The 18,421-nt window shown below is 40.0% G+C and overlaps 1 protein-coding gene across 1 annotated transcript in view; it reads left to right on the top strand.

Annotated features, from left to right (window-relative positions):
* LOC126183336 (lysosomal acid phosphatase-like) overlaps positions 1-18,421 on the top strand; it is a 190,076-nt gene that overhangs the window by 126,763 nt on the left and 44,892 nt on the right. The window contains exon 4 of the mRNA XM_049925200.1: positions 9,682-9,867. Coding sequence (XP_049781157.1) covers positions 9,682-9,867 — 186 coding nt within the window. The remainder of the gene's footprint in view (positions 1-9,681; positions 9,868-18,421) is intronic.

Raw genomic sequence — 18,421 nt, 5'->3', positions numbered from 1 at the left:
TGACGTCCGCCACGAACAATTGAAACGAACAATAACGAACAAAATGAGATTAAAAAAAAAAGATGGTAGAGCACTTGCGCGTTAAAGGCAAAGGTCCCGATTTCGAGTCTCGGTCTTGCACTCAGTTTTAATCTGCCAGGAAGCTTCATATCAGCACACACTCCGCTGCAGAGTGAAAATCTCATTCTGGAAACATCCCCCAGGCTGTGGCTAAGCCATGTCTCCGCAGTATCCTTTCTTTCAGGGGTGCTAGTTCTGCAAGGTTTGCAGGAGAGCTTCTGTAAAGTTTGGAAGGTAGGAGACGAGATACTGGCAGAAGTAAAGCTGTGAGGACCGGGCGTGAGTCGTGCTTCGGTAGCTCAGATGATAGAGCACTTGCCCGCGAAAGGCAAAGTTCCCGAGTTCGAATCTCGGTCGGGCACACAGTTTTCATCTGCCAGGAAGTTACTTTTTAACACTGAACCTCTTTATTCAGATATTCGCGATTGCTGTCTTCAGCAGGGAAAAACATACAAGGACGGGGGGGGGGAGGAGGGAGGGAGGGAGGGAGGGAGGGAGAGAGAGAGAGAGAGAGAGAGAGAGAGAGAGAGAGAGAGAGAGAGAGAGAGAGAGAGATAGGGGGGAGGGGTCAGTGGTTTGGTTGTGAAGTCCTGTCAGAACGACTATATAGGGTTATTCGGTACCACATACCTACACAATGTGGCTGTTCAACTCTCAAGATATATGGAGTGTCCCTGCGTCACTCAGGATGATTTATTCCAGCAGATCCTCCATCCGTTCAGCAAGAACACTAACGTCTGACAACGTGTGATCATTGGCCTGCCGATCGTAAAGCTTCTAACTGTGAAGATTACTACACACATAAAAAAAAGTTTTGCATTACCTCGGTTCCGAGAGTTCCGGAACCTGTACAGATAATTGGAATAGAGAGCAACGTAAACATCATTTCCGCTTCTTTTACTGATCATGAAAACCACACATTGCATGTTGTACCATCATACAGCGAGAACTTCAGAGGTGGTGGTGGTGGTGGTGGTGGTGGTGGTGGTGGTGGTGGTGGTGGTGGTGCAGATTGCTGTACACACCGGTACATCTAATACCCAGTAGCACGTCCTCTTATATTGATCCATGCCTGTATTCGTCGTGGCATACTATCCACAAGTTCATAAAGGCACTGTTGGTCCTGATTGTCCCACTCCTCAACGGTGATTCGCCGTTGATCCCTCAGAGTGGTTGGTGGGTCACGTCATCCATAAACAGCCCTTTTCAATCTATCCCAGGCATGTTCGATAGGGTTCATGTCTGGAGAACATGCTGGCCACTGTAGTCGAGCGATGTCGTTATCCTGAAGGAAGTCATTCGCAAGATGTGCACGATGGGGGCGCGAATTGTCGTCCATGAAGACGAATGCCTCGCCAATATGCTGTCGATATGGTTGCACTATAAGTCGGAGGATGGCATTCACGTATCGTACAGCCGTCGGCCCCACGTAATGCCACCCCAAAACAGCAGGGAACCTCCACCTTGCTGCACTTGCTGGACAGTGTATCTAAGGCGTTCAGCCAGACCAGGTTGCCTCCAAACGCGTCTCCGACGATTGTTTGATTGAAGGCATATGCAACACTCATCCGTGAAGAGAACGTGATGCCAATCCTGAGCGGTCCATTTGGCATGTTGTTGGGCTCATCTGTACCCCGCTGCATGGTGTCGTGGTTGCAAAAATGGACCTCGCCATGGACGTCGGGAGTGAAGCTGTGCATCATGCAGCCCATTGCGCACAGTTTGAGTCGTAACACGACGTCCTGTGGCTGCACGAAAAGCATTATTCCACATGGTGGCGTTGCTGTCGGGGTTCCTCCGTAGGTAGCGGTCATCCACTGCAGTAGTAGCCCTTGGGTGGCCTGAGCGAGGCATGTCATCGACAGTTCCTGTCTCTCTGTATCTCCTCCATGCCTGAACAACATCGCTTTGGTTCACTCCGAGACACCTGGACACTTTCCTTGTTGAGAGCCCTTCCTGGCCAAAAGTAACAATGCAGACGCGATCGAACCGCGGTATCGATCGTCTATGCATGGTTGAGCTACAGATAACATGAGCCGTGTACCTCCTTCCTGGTGGAATGACTGGAACTGATCGGCTGTCGGACTCACTCCGTCTAATAGGCGCTGCTTATGCATGGTTGTATACATCTTTGGATGGGAGAAGGTATTCCACTATCAGCATTCACAAAATATCTTTCTATTGTTACTTAAAAGCTGTAATTGTGTTTTCCATCACTAGATAGGTAAACTGTTTGCAAAAAGAGTACGTAAAACACTCGTAACTTCGGCTAACGCTCCTATAACACACGTGTAGCTTCGTCTTACTCCTAGTCTGTGACGTCACCAGAGCATCAGCCACTGTCAGAGCGTTTTCGATCACGTGACCAGATATTGATTATTTAATGATTTTTAAACTCTAATTACATAAAAGTAGCAGATATTTTTTGAAAATATTGACCGAAAATGATGTTTAAATGTTATAATAGTCAGAGTAACAACAACATCTTTTTAATATAGGAAAATAGCCTATTCGTAGGCAATGTTGCGCAACACGTCGTAGAGTGGACGTGTTGGTAGACATGAAATTGAGAGGCGTATAGCGCGTGTGGCGCGACGCAGCGCAGTACGCATTTTTGTAACTTCATGAAATAGGACTGCGAAATTGCAACGCAACGCGATTGGGACGCGACACGCGCCTGCGCCAGGTCGCGCGGCGTTGCTCTTTGCGCCGTGAAAAAGGCTTCGTCGGTTTTCTTTTACGTATATATCTACATGATTACTCGGCGCCGCGCGCGATTAGCCGAGAGGTCTGTGGCGCTGCAGTCATGGACTGTGCGGCTGGTCCCGGCAGAGGTTCGAGTCCTCCCTCGGGCATGTGTGTGTGTGTGTGTGTGTGTGTGTGTGTCCTTAGGGTAATTTAGGTTAAGTAGTGTGTAACCTTAGGGACTGATGACCTTAGCAGTTAAGTCCCATAAGATTTTCACGCACATTTCAACATTTGATTACTCTGCACTTCACAGTTAATTGCCTGGCAAATGATTCATCGAACCACCTTCTAACTATTTCTCTATCGTTTCACTCTCGAACGGCGTGCGGGGAAAATGAGCGCTAGGCTAATGCCACACGGGGCGATTTTCTCCCCTCGATAATAATCGCGGCTGAAATAGTCGCCTAGAATGCCACACCTCAAACGATTACAATCGCGGCGGATGAAGTCCCACTGACGAAAGCGGGTGCCGTACTAGCGACAAAAATCGGTGCCTTCTGCGGTTGTGTTGCCGCTAGCCATGAGAGACACCATGCATGATTAGATTAGAGATTAGATTAGATTAGTACTTGTTCCATAGATTATGAATACGACACTTCGTAATGATGTGGAACGTGTCAGGTTAATAAAAGGTGTCTATGCAAGATATTACATTACACAAAATATTACATGACACTAATAGTTTTAATTTTTTTGTGGGGGTTGGGGAAATTACCCACTTACTATATCCAAAAATTCATCTAATGAGTAGAAGGAGTTGCCATTAAGAAATTCTTTTAATTGCCTTTTAAATGCTATATGGCTATCTATCAGACTTTTGATGCTATTAGGTAAGTGACCAAAGACTTTTATGGCAGCATAATTTACCCCCTTCTGAGCCAAAGTTAGATTTAACCTTGAGTACTGAAGATCCTCCTTCCTCCTAGTGTTGTAGCCATGTACACTGCTATTACTTGTGAATTCGTTCGGATTGTTAATAACAAATTTCATAAGTGAATATATATATTGTGAAGCTACAGTGAAGATCTCTAGCTCTTTAAATAATTGTCTGCAAGATGATCTTGGATGAGCTCCAGCAATTATTCTGATTACACGCTTTTGTGTAATGAACACTCTTTTACTCAATGGTGAGTTACCCCAGAATATGATGCCATACGAAAGCAGAGAATGAAAATAGGCACGGTAAGCTAATTTACTCAGATGCGTATCGCCAAAATTTGCAATGACCGTAATAGCATAAGTAGCTGAGCAGATCCTCAGTGTGTTTTTTTCCAGTTCAACCCTTCATTAATGCATACACCTCGAAATTTTGAATATTCTACCTTAGCTACTGATTTCTGATCGAAGTCTATATTTATTGATGGTGTCATTCCATTTACTGTGTGGAACTGTATATACTGTGGTTTGTCAAAGTTGAATGAGAGCCCATTTGCAGAGAACCACTTAATGATTTTCTGAAAAACATCGTTTACAAATTCACCAGTTTATTCTTGTCTGTTGGATGTGATCGGAAAAAGTACCTGCTTTGCATCTTCGTGAATATAGAATGGCAAGTCATTAATATGTATTAAGAACAGCTGAGGACCCAAGACCGAACCTTCCGGCACCCCATTCTTGATTGTTCCCCAGTTTGAGAAATCACCAGTTTTTTGCATATTATGTGAACTGTCATTCAAAACTAAGATATTTAGCTGCAGTAGCATTATATGTAGGTTGACGTCGCGGAAGGCATAACTGCCAACAAAAATGTTGGATTCATCCAATTATTATGAATCGTCCAAGTGAAGGAAAGTTTGTGTTGTTACACAAGAAACTTAGAAGTTATCAGGAGAAATTCTTTGATTATTACCAGATGACCGTAGCATCTTTCGACTTACTGCTCTCAAATACTGAAACTAACTTACAGAAGAAGGATACCAAGCTACGTGACTGCGTTGGTGCGGAAGAAAAACTTGCAGTAACATTGACGTACGTTTTTCAGTTAAATATAGTAAGTAATTTATGGACATGAACATACACTTAACATAAACTAGGTTACATTACAAGTTCATTTCAGCTGCCTAATCACTTGTAATATTCGTCAAATGACAAGATCGAGTCTTCATCCGGCAGTCCAATAACTGGTGAGAAATAAGCCCTACTCTCAGGTGTAGGGCTTAGTGAGCTTGTCAATGTCGACGTACCTGACGGTGCAGTATTTATGGAGTCACTAGTAGTGCTGCTCTCTATAGTCTTTTGGCTGTAAGATTTTCTTAATTGTAATGTCTTTATTTTAAAGTCTATTTAATCATCGGTAGTCATTTGTTTTAAATAAGACAAAAGAGATGTCAAAACAAGTCATCAGGATCCTTTTGTGGTGCAGCACAAGTTGAACTGTGTGTCAAAACTGTTATTAACCCTCTTTCAAATGGATCATGAAGTTTCCTTTTATTTGCTTTAGCAGTGGAAGGCTTAGAGCGGGACTGTTAGGTGGCGGTGCATTGTCTTAATGATACTTTTCTGCTTCATCATCCTCAAGAATAGAGGCATCACTCATATTTCCTGAGGTCCTGAAGTTAAAAAGAAACATTTTTGGAAAAACCCCCATGTCACTTTGTACTGTGCAAATTTGTGTGATGTGATAAGTATATAGCAAGTCGGTATTGAGTAGGTAATTAACTACCATATCCATTGTAAATATATTTAAATGTTACAAAATTGCAGAAGAAAGTTTTTACTTACTGCCTCAATTCCATGGCTTCTTGCAGGAAATACATCTGTCTTTAGTAGACATATGGTTTCTTTTTGTACTCGTTGCGCTGCCACTCTTTTTATTTCCTTGTAATATTCTTTCAGGCTGCAACTGTATGCATCACACACATTTTTCCACTGTTTTTGTACTTCTTTTCCTGTAGGAATGTTAAAAAAAATTTTCTTACACCTGCTCATTAAAATTAATAAATTTCCATCAACCTGATATTGTGTTTTATGCTCTACTTATTTATAACAGGTATCTTGGAACGGGATGCCCCATGAAGTCTCTGCAATATGAGTTTTTACTTGTACTAGTCCACTCAACTATTGCATCTATAATGGAAGATACATGCAGAGAAATTTGGAACTGCGTTCACCAAAGTACATACCAAGGCCAACGAAAAAGGACTTACAAAAAATAGCTCTGAATTTTGAGAAAACTACAAATTTTCTTTACTGCATAGGTGCCATTGACGGTAAGCACATGTGGTTGGTGAAGCCCTGGAATAGTGGAAGTATATTTTTTTTTTTGGAACACGTGAGGCAATACTGACCTTACGACTTACCTTGGAAGAAAGATTAAGGAAGGGCAAACCTACGTTTCTAGCATTTGTAGACTTAGAGAAAGCTTTTGACAATGTTGACTGGAATACTTTGTTTCAAATTCTAAAGGTGGCATGGGTAAAATACAGGGAGCGAAAGGCTATTTACAATTTATACAGAAACCAGATGGCAGTTACAAGAGTCGAGGGACATGAAAGGGAAGCAGTGGTTGGGAAGGGAGTGAGACAGGGTTGTAGGCTCTCCCCAATGTTATTCAATCTGTATATTGAACAAGCAGTAAAGGAAACAAAAGAAAAATTCGGAGTAGGTATTAAAATCCATGGAGAAAAAATAAAAACTTTAAGGTTCGCCGATGACATTGTAATTCTGTCAGAGACAGCAAAGGACCTGGAAGAGCAGATGAACGGAATGGACAGTGTTCAGAAAGGAGAATATAAGATGAACATTAACAAAAGCAAAACGAGGATAATGGAATGTAGTCGAATTACATTGGGTGATGCTGAGGGAATTAGATCAGGAAATTAGACACTTAAAGTAGTAAAGGAGCTTTGCTATTTGGGGAGCAAAATAACTAATGATGGTTGAAGTAGAGAGGATATAAAATGCAGACTGGCAATGGCAAGGAAAGCGTTTCTGAAGATGAGAAATTTGTTAACATCGAGTATAGATTTAAGTGTGAGGAAGTCGTTTCTGAAAGTATTTGTCTGGAGTGTAGCCCTGTATGGAAGTGAAACATGAACGATAAATAGTTTGGACAAGAAGAGAATAGAAGCTTTCGAAATGTGGTGCTACAGAAGAACGCTGAAGATCAGATAGGTAGATTACTTAACTAATGAGGAGGGATCACAAATTTAGCATTCGAGGGCAGCGTGGAGGTTAAAAGTCATAGAGGGAGACAAAGAGATGAATACACTAAGCAGATTCAGAAGGATGTAGGTTGCAGTAAGTACTGGGAGATGAAGAAGCTTGCACAGGATAGAGTAGCATGGAGAGATGCATCTAACCAATCTCAGTACTAAAGACCACAACAACAACAACACAAGATAAATTTGTACAAATTCAGAGTATTTATTTTTTTGACTCTTTTAAAATATTGAAAATAGTCTGAAAATACCTCTAAAAACACTATATTAAATCATGCAAAGATTCAACACAATTAATTAAATTGTTTTGGCGCAACAAGTTTGTATGCATGTCAAACTATTAGAGGGAGAAGGAAAAATAAAAATTAAATTACTGTTTTAGTAGTTGTCTTGGCGAAAGTTATGCTGATTGTCATAAAACTTTACATGCACTTATATACAAGTATGTACGTACATCATCTTACCTACTGCATTTTGTGCTTCCAGTGATCACGAGTTCCACTTCTCAGCTCCTACAACATCTAAATACACCTTCTTCCATGCTTCTGTCTTCAGCAGAATCTTGCAATTACATGGTTTAGAGGCAGGGATATTTCTGGACCTCAATTATTATCAGTTCATATCACTAGCAGTCGAGACGACGGGCATCTTATCCGCATTGCTGTAACAGATCGTGCAGCCACGACTCGATCCCCGAGACTATAGATGGGGACGTTTGCAAGACAACAACCATCTCTACAAACAGTTCTACGACATTTACAGCAGCATGCACTATCAGCTCAGAAACCATGGCTGCGGTTACCCTTGACACTGCATCACAGACAGGAGCTCCTGCGATGGTGTACTCAACGACAAACCTGGGTGCACGAATGGCAGAAAGTCATTTTTTTGGATGAATCCAGGTTCTGTTTACAGCATCATGATGGCCGCATCCGTTTTTGGCCACATCGCGGTGAATGCACATTGGAAGCGTGTATTCGTCATCGCTGTACCGGCGTATCACCCGGCATGGTGGTATGGTGTGCCATTGGTTACACGTCTCGGTCTCCTCTTGTTCGCATTGACGGTACTTTGAACAGTGGACGTTACATTTCAGATGTGTTACTACTCATGGCTCTACCCTTCATTCAGTCCCTGCGAAATCCTACATTTCAGCAGGATAATGTATGACCGCATGTTGCAGGTCCTGTGAGGGCCTTTCTGGATACAGAAAATGTTCGACTGCTGCCCTGGCCAGCACATTCTCCAGATCTCTCACCAACTGAAAATGTCTGGTCAATGGCGGCCGAGCAACTGGCTCGTCACAATACGCCAGTCACTACTCTTGATGAACTGTGGTATCGTGTTGAAGCTGCATGGGCAGCTGTACCTGTACACGCCATCCTAGCTGTGTTTGACTCAATGCCCAGGCATATCAAGGCCATTATTATGACCATAGATGGTTATTCTGGGTACTGATTTCTCAGGATCTATGCACCCAAATTGTGTGAAAATGTACTCATATGTCAGTTCTAGTATAATATATTTGTCCAATGAATACCCGTTTATCATCTGCATTTCTTCTTGGTGTAGCAATTTTAATGGCCAGTAGTGTACATTGTCTAGCTACATGTCTATTGCCCCACTGGATCCGCACCTGGTGTGGAGCTGGCTCTTCTATAGCATATATTGAACAAAGGTTACCTCAGTGCTCCATTGGGCAAAGAGAACTTGTGAACCTGTATGTTAACCAGCCTGTTCCTCTGAACCAAGACACAGTTCTATGGTGAGAGATAAAAGATTCTTTAAAAGATTGTATTTTGTCATGACGAACGAACGTAAATTAAATACCAGATTAGAGCTCTTTTGTATTTAATTCTTTGCAGTGTGTAGGAACTCATTGTGTTCAAGACTAAAAGCATGGATACCTGCTACTAATAGCCACCATTTTGAACATATATGAAAACAGAACACATCTGGTTGCACTTGGTACAGGTACCATGCTAGCAGTGGTTCTAATTGGAGCAAACAGTAATTATCAGAGTACAATGATGATACCTCATAATGTATTTCTAGTAGACTATGCATCAAACTCCATTGTGATGAAAAAAAATTATTGTTATGAATGTTGTATTTATGGCATTGCAAAATAGCATTTCCATTATTTTTAGAATGACAGTTTAAGTTAATTTTTTTATGGAATGTACTACTATTTTATCATTTTATGTGTATATGGTGGGAGGGGGAGGGGTATTGATTACACATTGGTCTGAGAAATAATTATATGATAGCTGTAGCTGATTCATCATGTATATACAACTCCACATCTAACTACTTTATTCACTGTAAAGCTCTGTATATTTAAAAATGTAATGATGATAGAAAACACACTAAACAATTCTCAATTTTGTAAAAATTATTTTTTTTGCTGTTTCTGGGTTTGGACATTAATCAGTCATTGGTTAGCAGTCCAAACTACATAATATTCTTCATGCAGAGAAAGGAGACACTGTACAATGTAATGCATTAGATATATTGTGTGAAGTAGGCTATGTTAACTTGGTGTGGGACTACACCTGAGACCAGCCTTTTTTTAAAAAAATAAGCCTTTCTGGTTTCGTCTTTTGCTGTCTCTGTACATGCAAATGTCATATACGTTGGTACTAGTTCTATCCAAAATATCATTCCTCCAGTAGATACTTTTATACATTTCTGACTGTAATTTTCTTTATAGTTGATTGTAATGAAGAAGCCATGCCCCAGATACGAGAAAGAACTTCAGCAGATGTATAATTCACCAGAAATACAAAAAATTAATGAAGAAAACTCTGAGCTGTATAAATATTTGTCTAAACACACAGGAAAAACCATTCAGAGTATCCTGGATGTTGAATATCTGTACAATACTCTGGAAATTGAGGTACGTACAGAAAATGCTCCTTTTAATTAACTCATAAATTAAATCTATAACTGATAATAAAACATGAATATTCTGTTTGTATATAGAATTTGAATGGTCATATAATGAAACAGGTTTCAGAAATAGGCTACATTCAAATACATGCCACATTTAAATAACAGAGGTTTAGAAACAAAGAAATTTCAGGGCAATAAAAACAGGTACAGAGTAAAACAGCAATATCTTATGAAGGTATTAAAAGGCACAAAAATAGTTTAAGTATATGAATGCTTGCCATGACATAAACAAAACACCGTACCAGATCACAAGCAAATGTAGAGAGTAAATAGTATAATTCAAAATGTGCTAACTGGAACTTGGACCCAGATCAGTGCCTTTTATGAGTAATGCTCCTAAAAAGTGAGCTATCTAAACACATCTCATGGGCTGCCTCAGTTGGCAAAGATCATAATTCAGGTACCAGGCTAGCACCTACTTTTCATCTAGCAAGGAGATTTGTAACAGTGTACACTTCGTTGTAGAGTGAAATATTCTTTAAAGGTAAGTTGATAGCTGCTAAAGATTTGCAACAATCTTCTCCTCCTCTCTTGTGTGGCTCTGTAGTTATGGGATACAACCCAGTTCATGGTTTGGCAATTATTTTTATTTTTACTTTGTGGACAGATGCCCTATGCTGTGTGTTGTACCTGTTCTGTGACTTATGTGAAATATGCTCTGTGTACCATATCCTATTTAAACTGTTTGTCTTTAATTTTGTCTGATGTGGAGATTGGAGACCAGCCCAGCATATGCCTAGAAAAGGGTGACAAACTGACTAAAAGCCTCACTAAGCAGGGAGAGGTACCAAAACAAAGGCTACTAGTCTAGTGCATGGACACAGTACATGTCTGGCTGACCTGTTGTCTCATAAGCTAATATGCTGCAACTTATGCAACATATTTAGAAGAGAGAAACTTAATTTTTCAAGACAGGTGTTTACTGTAGTAAACAAAAGTTGGCCCACTCAGCTAGCCGCACTGATTACCAGGTGGAAAGGTGTGCCAGTCCCCGGCATTAAGCCGCCCGGCAGATTAGTGTTGAGGTCTGGTGTGCCAGCCAGCCTGTGGATGGTTTTAAGGTGGTTTTTCATCTGCCTTGGTGAATGCAGGCTGGTTACCCTTACTCTGCCTCAGTTACACTATGTCAGCAATCGCTGCACGAACACTGTCTCCATGCATGTGTACACCATAATTACTCTACCATGCAAACATTTGGGGTTACTCTACTGGGGGCCAAACCACACAATAACCCTGGGTTCAGTGTGGGGTGGCGGTGGGTTGGTTGGACTGCTGTGGTCTGTTGTGGGCTTGTGAACCACTGAGGGCTGCGACAGGAAGAAGCCTCTCTGTTGTTTCTGTGTCCCTGGTTCAAGACACTAAATAAATAAATAAATAAATAAATGAATAAATGAATAAATATAAACAAACAAAAGTTTAAGTTAATGATACTACAGCTGAACTGTGAACATTTGTTCCAGTCTAAATAAGTAATCACTTGTCTTTGTTGGCCACCAGATTAAACTACAGTGTTCTAAGCTCACTAAAGGACTCAGCTGTGATAACACTCAGGAGTGACTTCTAAGTTGTCAAATAATTACTGGGTATTGATGCATTAAGTACTTCGGGCACACACAAATGGTAATCAAAAATAGTACTTTCCACATTCACTGACTACTACCTCAAACAACTACTGGAACAGACTACATGAATGATAAATATTTCATATATATTTCTGATAAGTACGTCTCACATTATAGGCATTATTAACAAGAAAACAAATTTTAGTCATCATATTGCCACTGTAGTAAGAATTGTTACTAAACGTATGAAATAAATTTGCAAGAAAACTGCATTTTGAAAATGTTTGCTATAGTAGATTATTAAACATTAAATTGCATCGAATAAGATCATAAATTAAATTTTGCACAGTCCCTGCAAAATTAAATAAGAAAATTTATCTTGAATTTAACATAAAGTTTAAACTTACCAGTTAAGATTCTTTGGGCAGATTCTTCACATATATAGGTGTAAATCACACACCTTGGTTTTGTACTAGGCATAACAGAATTTCTAACTTTTGTGCTACCATTCATGGATCAGTTTGGTGGTAAAATAGAGGACAACAAATGTATATTTGAAAAGTTAAATTCAGTATTTAAAGGTGGATATAAGTGCCTTTCATGTTGGAAGGCAATTGTGAAACCAAATGAAGCACCTGGCCAGTACGGTATTCCTCTCATGTTTTAAACGGATTATCCAGTTACATGTGAGAGGAAGATATTATAGATTACCCTCTTGCATTATAAGGGTGACAGACAATCCTAAAAGTTTTAATCCTATGTTAAATTGGAAAACATATCAAACCCACCATGCCAAATACTCAGTGGCCATAATGACACTGAAACAGAAGGTGACAGCGAGAAGGTCAAAATACTAAATTACTTCTTCCAAAATTGCATCACTGCAGAAAATTTCTCTGCAGTTCCTCTTTTCAGTTGTTGCACTAATGCTATAATAACATATATAAAAATAAGTGACTGTGATAGAGAAAAACAACTGAAAGTACTCAAGAGAAGGGAAGGTAACTGGGCCTGATGTAATAGCTTTACAATTCTACATAGCACATTGAACAACACGTTCTCTTCTTGTAGTAGCAGCCTACCACAGGTCACTAGAGGAACAAAGTGTTTCAATGTTGTTGTTGTTGTTGTCTTCATTACAGAGACTGGTTTGATGCATCTCTCCCTGTTACTCTATCCTGAGCAAGCTTCTTAGTCTCCCAGTACATACTGCAACCTACATCCTTCTGAATCTGTTTAGTGTATTCATCTCTTGGTCTCCCTCTACGATTTTTATCCTCCACACTGCCCTCCAATACTAAATTGGTGATCCCTTCATGCCTCAGAATATGCCCTCCCAACCAATCCCTTCTTCTAGTCAAGTTGTGCCACAAATTTCTCTTCTCTCCAATTCTATTCAGTACCCCCTCATTAGTTATGTGATCTATCCATCTAATATTCAGCATTCTGCTGTAGCACCACATTTCCAAAGTTTCTATTCTCTTCTTGTCTAAACTACTTATCGTCCACGTTTCACTTCCATGCATGGCTACACTCCATACAAATACTTTCAAAAGCGACTTCTTCATGCTTAAATCTATACTCGATGTTAACAAATTTCTCTTCTTCAGAAATGCTTTCCTTGCCATTGCCAGTCTGAAGTTAATATCCTCTCTACTTCAACCATCATCAGTTATTTTGCTTCCCAAATAGCAAAACTCATTTACTACTTTAAGTGTCTCATTTCCTAATCTAATTCCCTCAGCATCATCCGATTTAATTTGACTACATTCCATTATCATCGTTTTTCTTTAGTTCATGTTCATCTTGTATCCATCTTTCAAGACACTGTCGATTCTGTTCAGCTGCTCTTCGAGTTCCGTTGCTGTCCCTGACAGAATTACAGTGTCATCGGCGAACCTCAAAGCTTTTATTTCTTCTCCATAGATTTTAATTCCTACTCCAAAGTTTTCTTTTGTTTCCTTTACTGCTTGCTCAATATACAGATTGAATAACATCGGGGAAAGGCTACAACCCTGTCTCACTCCCTTCTCAACCACTGTTTCCCTTTCATGTCCCTCGCCTCTTATAACTGACATCTGATTTCTGTACAAATTGTAAATAACCTTTTGCTCCCTGTACTTTATCCCTGCCACCTTCAGAATTTGAAAGAGAGTATTCCAGTCACCATTGTCAAAAGCTTTCTCTAAGTCTACAAATGCTAGAAGTGTAGGTTTGCCTTTCCTTAATCTATTTTCTAAGATAAGTTGTAGGGCAGTATTGCCACACATGTTCCAACATTTCTACGGAATCCAAACTGATCTTCCCCGAGGTCGGCTTCTACCAGTTTTTCCATTTGTCTGTAAAGAATTCGTGTTAGTATTTTGTAGCCGTGGGTTTTTAAACTTATAGTTCGGTAATTTTCACATTTGTCAACATCTGCTTTCTTTGGGATAGGAATTATTATATTCTCCTCGAAGTTGGTGTATTTCGCCTTTCTCATACATCTTGCTCAACAGATGGTAGAGTTTTGTCAGGACTGGTTCTCCCAAGGCTGTCAGCAGTTCTAATGGAATGTTGTGTACTCCCAGGACCTTGTTTTGACTTTGGTCTTTCAGTGCTCTGTCAATTCTTCACACAGTATCATATCTCATATTTTATCTTCATCTGCATTCTCTTCCATTTCTATGATATTGTCCTCAAGAACATCGCCCTTGCATAGACCCCCTATATACTCCTTCCACCTTTCTGCTTTCCCTTCTTTGCTTATAACTGGGGTTCCATCTGAGCTCTTGATATTCATGCAAGTGGTTCTCTTTTCTCCAAAGGTCTCTTTAATTTTCCTGTAGGTAGTATCTATCTTATCCTTAGTGAGATAAGCCTCTACATCCTTACATTTGTCCTCTAGCCATCCCTGCTTAGCCATTTTGCACTTCATGTTGATCTCATTTTTGAGACGTTTGTATTCCTTTTTGCCTGGTTCATTTACAGCATTTTTATATTTTCTCCTTTCATCAATTAAATTCAATATCTCTTCTATTACCCAAGGATTTCTATTAGCCCTTGCCTTTTTACCTACTTGATCCTCTGCTACCTTCACTATTTCATCTCTCAAAGCTACCCATTCTTCTTCTACTGTATTTCTTCCCCCCATTCTTGTCAATCATTCCCTAATGCTCTCCCCGAAGCTCTCTACAAGCTCTAGTTCTTTCAGTTTATCCAGGTCCCATCTCCTCCATTTCCCACCTTTTTGCAGTTTCTTTATTTTTAATCTACAGTTCTTAACCAATAGATTGTGGTCAGAGTCCTCATCTGCCCCTGGAAATGTCTTACAATTTAAAACCTAGTTCCTGAATCTCTGTCTTACCATTATATAATCTATTTGATACCTTCTAGTATCTCCAGGCCTCTTCCATGTGTTTCAAATGAATGTAATAATGTCCAGGTCATTTACATTTTCTAGAATCTTTAGCTAAAAAATGCACACAACTATGGGCCTATACTGCTGATGTCAGTTCATTGTAGAATTTTAGAACACGTTTCAAGCTTGCCTGTTATGACTTTTCTGGAGACCAAAAATCTGTTCTGTAGCCATCAACATGAATTCTACAAATGTGTATCATGTGAAGTGCAGCTGACTCTGTTCATTCATGAGACACAGAAGACAGTTGATACTGCTCATGTTGATGTGGTATTCCTAGACTTCTAGAGGCTGTTAGGTACAACAATATTATGAACCTTTTCATAATATTGTTGTACCTAACAGCCTCTAGAAGTCTACTATTGCTACTCACAACACATATGACACATTGAGTTGCAGACAGGTGCAATGAAAAGACTGTTACACATTGAGCTTGTGGCCAAAGCCTTCTTGAGAAAAGAGAGAAAACAAAACAAAGCACACCTCCTGCACACATAGCCTCTATCTGCCGCTGCTCTGGCAAGAATGGCTAGAGACAGTGGTCATGTGTACTTGAGATGTGCTTGCTTGTGTAACTGTGCATGTGTTTTCTTTTCTTTCCTGAAGAAGACTTTGGCCAAAAGCTCAGCGTGTAACAGTGTTTTTGTTGAGCCTGTCTGCAACTTAGCTTGGCATCTTTACAGTGAGTTGTGCACTTTCCTTTTCATAATATTGCTGATATTCCAATCAGGACTCTCCACTGTTAGGTCTTTCATACAGTTACTCACTGTTCTCTAATAAAAAAATGTGAGTCCACACACTATCAGACCAGCTTTGTGACTGAAATGTAAAGTTTGTAGGAAATGGAACGCAACATTTCATTCTTAATGGAGTGAAACATTCTGGCATGAAAGTAACTTCAGTCATACTTCAACAGAGTGATACAGGACCAGCACTGTTCACAATACATAAACAATCTAGTTGATATTCATCAGTTTGTGGATAATACTGTTGTATGTAGAGAAGTCATAACACTATAAAATTGTGGCAAAATTCAGGAAGAAGACTTGCTGATGATCAACATTTGGTGCAGGGACCAGCAGTTGACCTTCAACATAAACAAATGTAATACACTGCACATAAGTTGATGGAAAGACCCATTGTTGTGTGATTACATGATTGTTCAGTACTAATGGGAAATGGTAACACACTTTAAGAATGTGGTAGTGAGCATACAGAATGATTCAAAGTGGAACAGTCACATAAAACCAACTGTAGGAAAGACAGATGCCAGTCTGAGATTCACTGGAAGAATCTGCAGGAAGTGTGATCCACCCATGGAGGTGATATCATATGGAGGTAGCTTACAAAACCCTCATTTGGGCCGATTCTTGGGAATTGCTCATTAGTGTGGGAACTAAACAGAATGAGTTTATAGAGAAGATCAAAAGAATAGCAGCACAATTCATTTAGTAAGTAGTCTTGTGCATCACTTTTGTGATTTACTTTAAAAATTCCAAGAGTGTGCATTTCTAGAAGAGTCTAATAATACACTGATTCTTCCTACATACATAGTGTGGAAAGAACATTAAGGAAAATTAGATTCAAAAACACATGGAGGCTTACCAACAGCAGTCATTCCCATGTGCCATTTGTGACTGGGACAGAAAATGGAGGAAGTGACAGTGATACACAAAACATCCTCCACCATGCATTGGAAGGTGGTTTTTGGAGTATAGATATAGATATATTAGGTCGGTGCATAACTTCGTAGTGTCTCTTTTTCTCATAAGTTTAGTAGACACAACAGATACACATAACAGGGACTTTAGTCAATAATAATATATTATTCTTCACTATTTACAACAGTCTGCCACCCATAGGGTAACTTTTCAATTCTGTGTCTGTAGAAATCATGTGGTTTTGAGGCAAAGAACCTGTTTAGCCATGTTTGTAGCGCATTTTCATCCAGAAAGGAAGTTCTTTGAAGGTTGTTCGATAGAAATCAGAAAAGGTGAAGATCTCAGGCATGAGATAATGTGGGTGTGCAATGATTTCCCAACCTGACTCCTGAATAGCATTTTTTGTCAGTCTAGCAGTATGTGGGCAAGTATTATCATGTAGTAGCATCATTTAATGCAGTCTTCCAGTATTCCTGGTTGCTGTTCTTTGATTGTGTCTGCAAGACATGTTAGTTGTTGACAATAAATGTCAGCACTGATGGTTACATTTTAGGGAAGCAATCTGTAGTACACCGCACCATCAGCGTTCCAGCAGGTGCGTAATACTATCTTTTGTAGATGCATGCAGGTCATTGTATGGAGAACTGCTGCACTGTTTGGGCTGCACCATTCCCTTATTTTCTTTATGTTAGCAACAAGATAAAATTTCTTGTCACCAGTAACGATATAGGATAGGAATGGTTGCTGTTGTTCATGAGCCAGTTGATGATGAGCAAGTAGAGATGCACATACGGCCACCTGCTGATCTTCATGATTTTGGCTTAGAGTATGCGGTACCCACACATACAATTTTTGAACCTTCCCCATTGCATGCAAATGTTGTATGATGGTGGAATCGCCACAGTTAATCACATTTTCTGCTTCTCGGTTACACTGACATTGGTCATTGTGGATTAATGCATTTCAATTACCTTATTCAAACCCTAAAGATCCTCCTGAACATGGAGATTCACTAATGTGATGATCCTCCTTAAACAAGAAACCCATTTTCTTGCCATACTCTGTCCAGTGACATTATACCCATACATGGCACAAATATTTCTGGCTGCCTCTGCTGCTGTCACCCCTCTGTTGAATTCAACTGAAGAATATGTCAGAAATATTCCTATTTCTCCACTTGGCACTCCATTTTCTAACATCCACAGCTCCACTCACTATCTCCAAATGGCAAAATAATGACATGTAAACTCAGATAGCAATAGTCAACTACAAATAAAAAATAACAGCCGATAAACAGACCCTTAGCAACCAGAATACTGACATGCAAAACAAAAAGGCCATGAAATTGTACACCAACCTAATAGATACAGAGGTAGGTGTAAATGGAAGAACATATGTATGAAGTTAGTCAGAAATATCAGTAATGATTGTCTGTTATAGGATCCCAGAAAATAATCTGATGGCATGATTAAAGAATAAAAATGTTCTCCTTGAAACTCAGTGCAGCTTTAGGAAATATGATGTGTGTATTGCAACTTTTGCTTTAACACAGTATCTCATAAACTGTAGATACAAGAGAAGGAAGAGATACCTTTCTAATGTATTTCTGAAATATAGTATATCTGACACCAAATGACACTCCTAACTACCGAGCGAGGTGGCGCAGTGGTTAGACACTGGACTCGCATTCGGGAGGACGACGGTTCAATCCCGCGTCCGGCCATCCTGATTTAGGTTTTCCGTGATTTCCCTAAATCACTCCAGGCAAATGCCGGGATGGTTCCTCTGAAAGGGCACGGCCGACTTCCTTCCCCATCCTTCCCTAATCCGATGAGACCGATGACCACGCTGTCTGGTCTCCTTCCCCAAACAACC

The sequence above is a fragment of the Schistocerca cancellata genome, chromosome 4, assembly GCF_023864275.1.
Source record: "Schistocerca cancellata isolate TAMUIC-IGC-003103 chromosome 4, iqSchCanc2.1, whole genome shotgun sequence".
Classification (NCBI taxonomy): domain Eukaryota; kingdom Metazoa; phylum Arthropoda; class Insecta; order Orthoptera; family Acrididae; genus Schistocerca; species Schistocerca cancellata.
This window is presented reverse-complemented; position numbering and strand designations above follow the sequence as displayed.